Source organism: Primulina huaijiensis, chromosome 8, assembly GCF_012295235.1.
Source record: "Primulina huaijiensis isolate GDHJ02 chromosome 8, ASM1229523v2, whole genome shotgun sequence".
NCBI classification, from domain to species: Eukaryota; Viridiplantae; Streptophyta; class Magnoliopsida; order Lamiales; family Gesneriaceae; genus Primulina; species Primulina huaijiensis.
The window spans coordinates 19,053,076-19,065,839 of record NC_133313.1 but is presented as its reverse complement, the minus strand read 5'-3'; the positions used below and the strand labels follow the sequence as shown (position 1 = coordinate 19,065,839).

General features: G+C 34.0%; 3 protein-coding genes across 3 annotated transcripts in view; 2 read left to right on the top strand and 1 right to left on the bottom strand.

Annotated features, from left to right (window-relative positions):
- LOC140983495 (transcription factor RF2b-like) overlaps nt 1–829 on the bottom strand; it is a 2,807-nt gene extending 1,978 nt beyond the window's left edge. Inside the window, exon 1 of the mRNA XM_073450570.1 lies at nt 131–829. Within this exon, the coding sequence (XP_073306671.1) occupies nt 131–600 (470 nt within the window). The 5' untranslated portion in view covers nt 601–829. The remainder of the gene's footprint in view (nt 1–130) is intronic.
- A 4,631-nt stretch (nt 830–5,460) lies between these two features.
- Nucleotides 5,461–9,029, top strand: LOC140982523 (uncharacterized). Its single transcript, XM_073449065.1, has 7 exons — nt 5,461–5,576; nt 5,661–5,719; nt 5,807–5,903; nt 6,373–7,359; nt 7,542–7,819; nt 8,396–8,493; nt 8,577–9,029. The coding sequence occupies exons 3-7, from the start codon at nt 5,825–5,827 to the stop codon at nt 8,686–8,688; spliced, it is 1,554 nt and encodes a 517-aa protein (XP_073305166.1). The 5' UTR covers nt 5,461–5,576; nt 5,661–5,719; nt 5,807–5,824; the 3' UTR covers nt 8,689–9,029.
- Nucleotides 9,030–9,388: 359 nt separating this feature from the next.
- Nucleotides 9,389–11,495, top strand: LOC140982146 (pentatricopeptide repeat-containing protein At2g40720-like). The gene is made up of 5 exons (XM_073448563.1): nt 9,389–9,470; nt 9,775–9,905; nt 9,996–10,341; nt 10,414–10,697; nt 11,091–11,495. Exons 1-5 carry the CDS (start codon nt 9,389–9,391, stop codon nt 11,493–11,495), a joined length of 1,248 nt encoding a protein of 415 aa, XP_073304664.1.
- The last annotated feature ends 1,269 nt before the right edge of the window (nt 11,496–12,764 follow it).

Genomic DNA, 12,764 nt, shown 5'->3' with positions numbered 1-12,764 from the left:
AAAAAAAAAAAAAAAAAAAAACTTATACTCGTATAATTTCCAATTATATACTCGACCCGATTCGATTCAATACCAAGATTTCAAATCAAGAAAACACACACCCAAAAAACAAGAGTGAAAAAGAAACGACCTTTTGGCGCGTTTGGGGTCTATAGTCCACAATTCAGCAAGCTTATCAGGAGCCATAGCCGTCTTTGCTTCAATATTACTCTCATTCAACATTAAACTCGAGCTATCCATAGAATTACTATACCTATGCCTAGGCCTAGCCACTCCACCAGCAGTCTTCCCGCCATCATCTCCGCCCTCCGCCGCCGTCCCACCAGCATTGTATAAAGCAACAGAGTCCACAACCCCAGATCCGCACCCAACACCTGCGCCTCCGCCGAACTTCTCTATATCCATATAAGTAGAGAACATATCATCCACAGATCCCATTTCCTCAAAACTCCCCTCCGGCGCATCGAACTGCTCGGACACTAGATCCAAGTGCTCCTGTAGCCGAAATTTCACCTCCGAGTGAGCCCTGCGGTGGTGGGTCGGCCTCATTGCTGCAGAATGCGACGGCGTTTGGTTCAACTTAAAGTTTGGATCTTGCATTTCGTGGCTTCCAGTTATAATGATTTAGGAGTGGACATCCATGGGAGTGATCAGTGACTGTTTTTTTCCTTTAGTTCTTGGAATAAAGTCGACAAGAATAGGCAAATATTGAGAAATGGGGGGTTGAAAATGGAGTAGTGGGGGAGGAGGAGCGAGAAGTTTTGTAGGGATGAGTCGATGAGGGTGTAATCATTTGAGGTGTGGGGTACGCATGGGATCCCAGCCCCCTGACGGAGGAGGATATATGTAATAAAAGTTTGTTCATGTACTTGAGTTATGTCTTTGTGACACCCATGATCAGCGATCATTTTATTTAAAATTAAATAAAATGTAGTTTATTAAAAAAATATATATATTTCATAATAAATGATCGACGATCATCTTATATAAATACATTAAATTAAAATTCTTAGTGTAACATGACTCACTCGTATATATACGTATCAGGTTTCTTTGACCCCGAGTTTTGTTCTTTGATATGATACACTAAAATTCGAGATTTTCGATTCTCAATAATGGAAAGATGTTTAAGAAGTTGAACTTAATCAAATCAAACTGGCGTATTGTTTGGATTGATTTTCAGACAATTACGATTTGAATTAAGTTTAGAATCGATCAAACTATAAAAAAGTTAAGATTCAGGTAAAATAAACAAAATTAAACCGATTATATTAATATAAACAATCATGTAAAAATTGTCAACATATTATGTTTTTCTTGGATATATGCATATTTATTTGATTGTAGTTTGTATATATCATTAGTGAATTTTGCAACAATCCAACTACATTAGAAATATATATATATTTCAAACTTTCACTTAAATAAATACAACTACAATCTTAAAATTTCAAGTTTTTTCCTAAGTCGCAAAAGTATGTAAACTCTTATAAGTATTTTAATATATGATTGTTACTTATAATTATTATAACACACAATCAAATATAATATCTATTTAACTTCTATCATGTGTTAAATAATTAGGTTGATAAATCAAAATCGCGCTATTGAACTAACATATAATTTTATCTATTTTTGAACATATTGTTCAAATAGATGTGATACAATGTAAAAAACATTTGGCACGTTAAGGGAATGACAATCATCTCTAAATTCGGGAAAAAAAAATCTATAATCACTATTTTCGAAAGTTGTAAGACTCCCTTAATTTATTTGGGTCGTTAAATTTATTTCTTTGAAATTATTTATAAAAATTCATATTGGTATAATTAATATGTTAATTATTTGTCAAAAATAAGATGATAATATTATGATATTCGAAGAAGAAGTGGAATTATATAGATATCTTTCAACATTAATTAATTTTTATCAAATTACTAAATCATTGATGGATTTCAATAACATTTGGCCATTGGTTTTCATGTACTCAATCGGGCAATTCTTTTCACCTCGTAGGACCATGAATATATTAAATGTTTAATAAAATTAGGTGAGAGATATGACACGAGAAAATGCATTGTTTGATTACATAATTTCAAACAAAAGGAACTTTTTATTTTATTTTTTAAAATGAGTGGCAAGTTACTCCACTCACCCTTCCCTTTAAATTGTAATTGTAACTTAAAATATTTGACTTGATTTTTCAAGGAAAATAATTATAAATCATGACCTAAGATTAGAAATTTTAGTTTTTTAAAAAATCAAATATTCGATGATAAATTGATTAAATCTCTCATATTATATATATAATATTGTTATGCTTTCCAACTCGTTTAATAAGTTTCATAGTATTCAATAAGTAAATGTGACTTCATTGATAAATATGATTGATGAACAACATAACAAAACTAATTATATAAAAGCAAGATTTGCACGATTTTCAAAAAGTGAGAAATTATTATGTGGTCGATATATATATATTAAGAGTTATGCTACATGTACATCGATATTTAATTATTTATATATCAATTTGTACAACACAAAAATTCAATTTGTCAAAATCTCACTATATATTGAATAGAAAATATCGCGATATGACAGTAAAATCTCGCGATATGATGATTGTAAATATCGCTGTAACGATATATTGGTTATACTTTTAGCATTATTCATGTATTAATATTTAGGACGGTATACGTACATTGAATTTTGTGATAAAGATGCAAGAATACTTTACTTTCCTTTGCCTCCAAAGTGAGGTGCATAAAGAATCTAGCACTCGATTACTTAAGAGACTGAAGTTCGATCACTAAACAATTCTAGGGTCCAAAATCCATTAATATTAAATAACCAATATGCTAATCGAATCGAATCGAATCGAATATTTTAGTTATTGAAAATATCTTAACTCGTTGTATTTTGCATCTGTTTTTTTTGTTAGTCATGCACAATAATATGATAATTTCCATGTATAAAATTTTACAAGCCAAAGCTTGATAACATGATCAGGAAACAAAACTTATAAGTTAACCCTACGTGTCGGCTCTGGCTTGAGCTTTTATCATGAATTAAAATGAAGTTGGTCTCGTTTTTTTGGTTAAGCGATAATCGTCATTCGTTGAAATTTATCTCGAAGAAATGTGGGTTCATGTTGAATCAACAACAAACAATAGCATTCACATGCTTTATCTACTTATTGATAAAAAAAAAAAAAAAAAAGGGACTCATGGATCTTCAAAGACTAAAAATACAAGAACAAGAGTAGAGAAAATAATATTATTGATCATGTAACTTGCATCTTTGTCAAAATTTTTTTTATCATATTAGTTGTCAACTTACGATTTTAGTTAATTGACTTACACATTTTTCATTGTTATTCTTTTTTGTCAGTGTACTGACGTGGAATCAGACACATCAATATATTTCAGTGTCACGTCGGTATTTTATTGTGTCATATAATCATTATCCGACGTCATGCAAACATTTAGGAGAAAATGACTAAAAATGAGAAAAATATACAAGTTAATTGATTAAAATCCTGAATTGATCAATAACATGACAAAAAATAATAAAAAAAATGCAAGCCACAATAATAAAAAATTATTGTTCCAAAAAAATATAACATGTGTTTTGTATCTTTTATATGGTTTGAGGAATAGAAGCATGTATCCTATTATACTATCTATATCGTATATTATGTTATAGAATTTGAGACATCTAAAATAACTAACTTTTGTATGGATCATTGTTTGTCATTTGATTATTAAAAAATATCTTTCTCAAATCACAAAACATTCTATTTTTTGTTTAATAAAAATATCATTAAAATAATTTTAGTAAATTCACATCTTATCGATATATATTATATCCTAATAAAATATGAGTAGGTCTATTATGAGACGGTCTCACGAATCTTTATCTGTGAGACGGGTCAACCCTACCGATATTCACAATAAAAAGTAACGCTCTTAGCATAAAAAGTAATATTTTTCATGGATGATCCAAATAAGATATCCGTCTCACAAAATAGACCCGTGAGACCGTCTCACACAAGTTTTTGTCATTTCATCGTATATCTATATTTTGACATTTTTAATTAAATAATCGTATCACTCATAATATAAAAAATATCTGAAAAAACGTATTTAAGGTTTAAAATTTTAATACAGTGTCTCGAATTCAATTTTTTTTAACATGTATGATGTGTTCGGAAATAGCATCAGTTATTATTATTATTAAAATTTTTTTTTGTTGACGATAACATCAGTTATTATTAAATGTAAGCATAATGGAGACAGAGAGCGTCATGGTCTTGTTTGTTTTTTTGTTTTTGTTTTCATTTTATCATTTAAAATTATAGTTTAACTCCTCATTAATTTAATTTTATACAATTATAATAAAAAAATTAATTTAAATATAATCAATTTAAATTATAATAAAATCATCAATTACTTCTTACAAATATAATATTATAATATAAACTAAATTAATTATAAAAATCTAGATATACTTGCACCAACGCACAAATTGTACGTGATAAAATTGGATAGGAGTTCAAATTTTGCTATATAAATTAAAATGGGGTTTGCCCAATACAAATTATTTGGCCAACATACGTTGCAGATATTACGTTGATTCAGAAGTTTATTCAACATGCATATAGAAAATAACTAAAGTTGATTTCATCATTATTAAAAAAAGACAAAAACTTATGTGAAACGGTCTCACCGGTAGTATTTTGTGAGACAGATAAGTTATTCGTGTCATCCATAAAAAAATTATTTTTTTGGTTAAGAGTATTGTTTTTTATTGTGAATATCGGTAGGGTTGACCCGTTTCACATATATAGTGGTATTTTGTTGCGGCCACTGCTTGTGGTATTCGCAATCCAGGTACGGTTCTAGCTGCGGAGATTAAAGCAATTCATAGTGGTATTTTGTTGGCATTAAGGCTGAAGATTTCAAATGTGAGGGTTTTTTCGGATTCCATCACCGCGGTTCGGATGATTTCAGACTCCTCAGAGTTTTTTAATACTGATGGTTCTTTGGTGTGTGATATTTTGAAATTCATTAAATCAGGTCCTTCAAATTAATCATGTATATAGATCTGCAAATAAGGTGGCTCATAGTCTAGCTCAGTATGCCATTAATCATCCATCTCATAATTACCGGTATGAGAGTTTGTATCCATCATGATTGTTGGATGTAGCTAACTTTGATTTATGTGAATGATTATGTGGTTTTCTTTTATATAAAATATATAAAGTAAAATATATAAAGTTACTAGAAAATATTATTACCGACAAAAATAAAAAAATAATTTATAAATTTTTGAATAAAAAAATTCATTTGTATTATCAAGCACGCTTCGTCAAGCTCTTTGCCCGCTCATTCAAAATTCAAATCCACAAACATACACTGGGGAGACTTCATATATGCAGTAACCATTACCATAATTTTCTCAAGTCTCAAATATAGCAAATCAACACACTTTACACCAGAATCTTGAATCCATTAATTGGTTTTATGTGACCCCTCATTTTGTTCGGCAATTATTTCCAGCCACTCTGGATAAAGGTGCGATCTTGTGTTGTATTTCTGGGTTTTCTCGAATCACTTAGAACCCTGGTAATTGAATCCGAAAAATTTCATATTTCCTAGCGTGTGGGGAACACGGAGAAATCAAAGATCTCCCTTTAGAATTAACATCGGATTTTGCAGTATGGTGCCTTTCGGTTTTTGTATTTTTTTAAAGTTTTTTTGGCTGAATTCGTGGATTTTTTGTTTTGATTAGGTATTTTTTGAAGGGGCAGACGAGGGACAATATGGAAACCCTAGAAGCATCTGAAAACTCTCGCAAGACAATGAAAATGAAAGATCTTGAATCGGTTTTTGGCTCTCCAGGTATTTATTTTTCCTTATTTAAGGTTAATTCTTGTATGTTTTTACTCTCGAGTTTGAAGCTCATGGCAATCAAGCTTTCTACGGTGATAGGAAATTTTCAAGGTTGGATAGGCAGAAGTTGGAACCAAGAACTCGCTTTATTTTTAAAAGTTCACATTAAAAAAGTTTTATTTCCAAATACAAAATTATTTGTGCTTTTAGAAGCTAGTAGTTCAGTAGCAGTTAAATAACTTTTAGCTCTGCACTAAGCAGAGTTCTAATCACCTTAGTTGAACATTCTGATTTTTAACCTGTTATGGCACCTTTCCTGACCATGCATTGGAATGAGAACAAAAGCATCCCCTGTTCTGTTTATTATTGTGAGGTTGCTGTTTCTTTTGTATCATGTTTTCCGGAAAAATCTTGATAAATATTTTAAAACAGAGATCCAGTTACACTTGAGAAAAGCTGAAAAACAAATTTTTTGTAGCTGAAGCTGCACAACTGGATGCCAATCCTGATTCAAGTGGACTTGATCTTAGTGCAACTGTTGGTGCCGCTAAAAGTTTGACCAATGATGATGCTACATCGTGTATCCGAGAATTCTGCAAACGCCCTGCCTCTGACAAAGAGGAAATGGTGTGTAAAGATGGTTTTTCTAAGGCCAAAGGGTTCATTTTAAATCTAAATATTGATGATGGTTCAAGTTCAAATAACAGTGACCCTTTTTATCCTTATAAGAATTACAATCTTTTGAATCAAAGGGAAGATTTTGAGAGTGGAAGTTCTGTAGGTCCACTGGAGGAAAATGATTCAACTAGAAAATGTAAAAAGGTCAAACAGAATGATTGTATGCTTGCTTCATATGGGGATAAGCAAATGACATTTCGAGTACCAAAACCACGTGGGAGGAAGAGCAAAAATGATGTGCTTAAGAGGAAGTTAGAAATTGCGAAAAAAGAACAGATTGATAGGTTTGCACGGGCTGCTGCTCCTAGTGGTTTGCTTAATGGGCTGAATCCCGGTATCATTAATCATGTGAGAAACACAAAACAGGTTCATTCTATTATAGAAGCCGTCACAAAGTTTGCCAGAACAGATAATCCACAATATGGAAGCGAGCAAGATGATATAAGCAAAGCTGGTACCGGTACAAAAGATGTAAATAGTGCAAAAGTAAGTCGATCTGGTCTCAAACAAGGAGAAATTTTGTCAAGAAGTAAGCAAATTCGGGACTTTCATGTGTGTTCCAAATCAATTTCTTTAAGCTCTGATGCCAAAAGAGGTGGTGGGGATTCATACATGGGAAAGACAAGAATTTTTACAGGGTCGCCATCACAATCCAGCATTAAGAATGTGGATGATGCACTTGTTCTGAAGTTATCATCATCAGCATCCATCGAGTCAGAGAAAACTGCCTCTTTGTCTAATGAGGAGTCGGCGAACTCTACCAGTGTAGCTTCCCTCTCTGTCAAAGGTTGTTACATTGTCCCTTTCCTTTGCACTTGATTCTTTCAGTTTTGGTAGTGCATAATTGGAAAAAATGATTTAAAATATGAGAAGATGCGTAAATTTCTATGTTACACTTTTATATGGTAACAGACACTACCAACAATAAATAATTTTTTAGAGCTAACATGTCCATTTGTATGATTTCAGCTGCTAATGTAGCTTCTCAATGGTTGGAGCTTCTCAATCAAGACATCAGAGGGCGCCTTGCAGCACTAAGTCAAAGTAAACAAAGAGTTCGGGATGTAATTCAAACTGTTTTACCTCACCTATTATCGAGAGAATTTACCGCTAACGATGAGAAAGAATCATATACGACAAAAGAATCTACCATTTGCAACAAAGCAACTGCTGAAGCACACCGTGATAGATGGTTCAAACATTTTGAAGTGATGGATAAAGCTCTTTCTGAAGAAGAAGGTCATCTGGTGAGTTTCTCATGGTGTTTATAGCTAGAAAAATCTGTGTATAATCTATTGTTTGAATTGGTGTCTGAGTTTTTCATCTTAGACTTGGTTTCATGCTCTGCAAACTTGCCTGGCTTCTGTTGCGTTACAGTTATCACAAAATATATTATCCTTTATTCGAACTTTCAGTGATTCTCAAAGTACTTAAATCATGTTTAATACCTTCTAGTGAAGTTAATTATAGCTACCATAATCTTTCTTTTTGCACATACTGTTTAGTATCTCCCACCACTTTATGATCTTTACCGCTAATGATCAATTTTGAGAAACTATCTTAAAACATCCGGTGTTATTTACAGTTGAACAAATTTGCCTACTGATTGATTACTCAGCTGGGCCACATACCAGCAATTCTTGATTTCATTTTTTGTGTCACTGGTGCAAATTGTCTAAAACTTGAACTTTTCTTGAAACCATTTGATCAAATTATTCAATATTATCACTTCTCGTATATTTTACTTTCTATTTCTAATTTCTATTACTAATCATGGCCGGCAAAGTAATATCTATAAAAAATTTAATTATGAATTTTATCAGGAGAGTTGGTTAAATGGAGTGAAGGCAATGCAGTTTCATTGTGAAAGTGGTTTGTTTGGTTCTTCACAACTGATGCATCCTCTAGGAAATGACAGCAGGTAAATTTTTACAAGACAACTTAGATTTTCAGTAAGTTGAATGCACGTGATTATTCTAGTTTAGACCATCTATGTCTCAATAGTTTAAAATGCAGATATGAGGGAGCTGATAATTATGAGAAAGATTTAGCTATCGGAGCTGCTGCTGCTTCCATTTATTCAACTTGCAACTTCCTGATGTCCAGGGAAAACTGACATTGTTGCTAATTATTCGAACTGGGATTTGGTCATTGTTTTTTTGGTATTTTAACTAGGGTTAGATGTTCCTTCCGGGAAATTATGTACAAACTTGCTACAATTTTAGTAAGAATCGAAATAAAAATTTCGAATAAACTTAAATGAAGTCTGTCGGAAGAAACAACAGGCCCGGTAGATATTCCACTTCAATTCAGCAAAGATAACTCAAACGGAACCCAGTTAAGTAGAGATGAAATGCAGATTCGACGACGCCGAAGTTCAATTTTTATTCGAACGAACAACGTCAGGCACGGTTGGACGGACCTTTACCTGTTCGTTATGAACAAAAAATAGACCTCAGCAAATTTTGAATAAGATCGATTGTAATATGCTTATCTGTTTAATTTGAGACATTATCAAACTCATTGACTCCATATAAATGTGTAGTTAAAATCAAACTGTACACAACAAAGCGTTAATTGCTCGCTTTTCCCAGAGTTCACGATTGCAAGAAACTCTGTATGTTTTGGACTGAACCTTAATTGGATACACGGTTCACAAGTTTCTGTACGGATTTAGCTATTGACAATGCAAGTCTAGACAATACCCGCGCATGGAAATTTTATGAATATCATGTGATGTTATCCGGGTGAATGGGGTATGAAATACGTGGGTAGTTGCAATTGAGAGAATTATGTTCAAGGAAAATGAGTAAGAAATGGCTTCCACCGTGACATGTAAACAAGTAGAGGAACTCGTGAATGAGCGTCGGAAGGGTGTTCGGCGTGACCACTCCGATGGTTAAGTTAATAGGTGAAGAAAAATAAAAATGACTTGTGTGAATATATGTAAGTGCTTGAAAGTTGAAAATTTCAGAATCTGTAAATGAGATTGATACCTGCTATTTATAAGATCTCATCACTGTCTTGTTTTCAGTGCCACCTATTAAGTATGGTAACTGGTAAGGTGGCTGTCCATTACCTGCTTCTGATGACTTCTCAAAAGAATGATTGTCAAGCATAAGATAGCCTATACTAAATGCATTCTAGTGGTGCATTTCTCGAGTATTATGCATATTGATTCTGATTTTGTATATCCATTTAGTTTTCCGGATTATCCCTAACCCGGGCTGTTACGAGGGTATCACCGATGATGATTTCTCGGAAAATTTCAATTTCGAGGCCAATCCATTATCGCGTCGTGTTAACGGAAAAGCCAAAACCTTGGTTCAACAGGTCCTGTATCTTGAAGCCCTTCAGTTATTCTCTAAATAACCCAATTTTCCGATCAAAACTTCAAAATTCGCATTCCCTTCTGTTCTCAAGGCATGTGCTTATCTTTCAAATGTACTTTACGGTGGATTTCTTCTTTCGATGATTATCAAAATGGGTCTTCAATATCAGCCTTTCCTCACAACTTCACTTCTCGATATGTATATGAAATGTGGGTGGCTCAGGAGTGCAGTAAACCTGTTTGACATTGTGTCCCAACGTAAAATTTCTGTTCGGGATGTGGTTCTGTGGAATTATATCATTGACAGGCTTCTTAAAAATGGGATCTGCGACACGTTGTGCATTCTTCTCGGATTGTGTAACCATATTTTGGATATTGTTTGTGGGACAGAAATTCATGCCTATGTGATGAGAAACGCTTATGACGATAGACCCTTTTGTAGTTACTGCCATGATCCATATATATTCGAATTTTAACATGCCAATGGATGCTTGGTATGTGTTTGAGAAGTGGGAAAACAAGTGCAATATAGCTGCTTGAAATGCAATGATCAATGGATTTTGGAGAAATGGATTGAATCGCTAGCAAAGAGTGTGAGTCTTGAGCTGGGATCCACCGCTTTTTCCAGTGTGCTGACAGCTTGCTCACAGAGTGACGATATAGGAAATGGTTGTCAGATACACAGTGATGCTGTTATGGTGGGTTTTGAGAAAGACCCTTTTGTCAGCACTTCTCTCATAACCTTTTACTCCAAGTGTGGACTCCTTAAAGATGCAGAGAGAGTGTTTTATATGGTAGAGGATAAAGAGATGAAAATATGGGATAGCATGACCTCAGCATATTTTAAATGATGGCAGCGCAAATGATGCTTTACATATCTACAGTAAGATGCGCTTTAGAATGGTTGGACTGGTGGCATGCAATATGATTGGAAAACCTTATTTGGGCGTCGATTCATGGCGAATTGATAAAAAAAAAAACCAATACGGAGAGTCTGACCGTACAAAGTGCTATTTTGACAATCTACTCAGAAACTTGGGTGTCCAAAGGACGCACACAATGTTTTCTGTGGAATGAAGGCAAAGGACTTTGTAGCTTGGGGGCTCTTTGATGTCAGGGACATCTGAAGATAGGAAATACCCGGAAGTAGTAGATTTATATAAAGCAATGGAATCTAATGGTTGAAGCCAGATGCAAACATAATAGCAACTGTAATTATTGCTTGCACAGGACTCAATGATGAAATACTTGGTTTCTGTGTTCATGGATTATCCATAAAGAAAGGATTGAACTTGAATTTTTTTGCGGGTAGCTCTCTGATTGATTTTTATTCTCGACGTGGACTGCCAGATATTGCTAAAAGGGTGTATTCAAATGTCTCGCTGAAGAATTTGGTTGTTTGGAATTATTTGCTATCATGCTGTTACCAGAATGGCCTCCCTGATATCTCCACCAGTCTTCTTTCTCAAATTCTGCAGCATGGCTTGTTCCCAGATTTTGTATCAATCACCACTGTTCTTCCTGCAGTTTCATCAATGGCAGCATTGCTCAAATGTCGTACATGGTTACCATATACAACTCCAGATTCCTGAAGATATTCAAGTTGACAATGAGTGAATGAACATGTATATCAAGTGTGGATGCCTGAACTACGCACAAAACATGTTCAATAACATGTTGAAAAGAAATCTTGTGGCATGGAATTCGATTATTGCTGGTTTTGGATCACACAGTGAATGTCATAAGGCCATCAATTTTTTTCATGAGATGGGAAATTCGGGAATCGAACCTGTTGGAATAACGTTTTTCTCCTTGATTTCCTCTTGCAATCACTGTGGATTTGTTCAAGGTGGTCTGAAAGTATTTCAATCCATGAAATAATACAAAATTGAGATTAAAATGGAGCTCTATGTTAATATGGTAGACCTCCTAGGACGTGCTGGACGCTTATACAATGCTTATAATTTGATTAAAAAATATGACAATAACTCCTGGCAGAGGCGCTTGGCTATCTTTGTTGTCTTCTTGTAGAGTTCATTGCAATGTTGAGCTCGGTGAGTTTGCATCCAGAAACCTCGTCAAAATAGATTTAAAACGAGGCAACAATTATATTCAACTGTTAAACTTGTATATAAATACTGGACTGTAGGGAAAAGCTGTGAATTTGAGAGCATTGATAAGGGAGAAAGGACTGACGAAGATCCCTGGATGCAGTTGGATTGAAGTGAAAAATAAGGTTGATGTTTTCTACTCAGGGGATTCGTCATCTCTTAGTACAGTTATGATTTATGAGACGCTCGATGATCTTAAGAGTTGCATGAATAAGGACATTAGTATGGAAGCAGGTGAGATATTATTTGAGCCAGGATGAGGTGTGTAATCTTCAGGCGTTTTGTGGTGGTGATCAGTCTTGGACCAGCACTTGCTTGCGGGTTTTGGTTCTAGAATTGTTGGAGCAGTTGCTGAATGAGATTGTTGGGTCTGTACGAGTATCATTTCCTGCGGTGCTGCATGGTTACAAATGGCTCATCGTGATCAAAATATGATACTCGAATCTTTACGTGATTTGAAAATCGCGCACTTGCCACACACAACTACCGAGCTTCTACCCACATCTAGGTTCTTCAAAATCGACAAGCTTTTCGAGAAATGTGGTTTTGTATATTGGCTCATGTATGATAGATAATTTAGATCGAACCCTGTATAAAAAACTTCACCATGTCTACATTTGAACATGTCCATCTTTTAGATGCTTATGGAAACATTCAAGCAGCAACTTCGATCCGGTTGAGTTCTTGCTTATTGTACGTGTACATGCTCATGCAAAACTATATATATATATATATATATATATATATTTT

Excerpts from the sequence above, each read along its gene's own strand:
- LOC140982523 (XM_073449065.1), top strand. The coding sequence starts at position 5,825 with ATGGAAACCCTAGAAGCATCTGAAAACTCTCGCAAGACAATGAAAATG. Across the intron at positions 7,360-7,541 it reads AGCTTCCCTCTCTGTCAAAG|CTGCTAATGTAGCTTCTCAA; the intron begins GTTGTTACATTG and ends GTATGATTTCAG. Across the intron at positions 8,494-8,576 it reads CCTCTAGGAAATGACAGCAG|TTTAAAATGCAGATATGAGG; the intron begins GTAAATTTTTAC and ends ATGTCTCAATAG.
- LOC140982146 (XM_073448563.1), top strand. The coding sequence starts at position 9,389 with ATGGCTTCCACCGTGACATGTAAACAAGTAGAGGAACTCGTGAATGAG. Across the intron at positions 9,906-9,995 it reads CCAAAACCTTGGTTCAACAG|GCATGTGCTTATCTTTCAAA; the intron begins GTCCTGTATCTT and ends TCTGTTCTCAAG. Across the intron at positions 10,342-10,413 it reads TTATGACGATAGACCCTTTT|TGGGAAAACAAGTGCAATAT; the intron begins GTAGTTACTGCC and ends GTGTTTGAGAAG.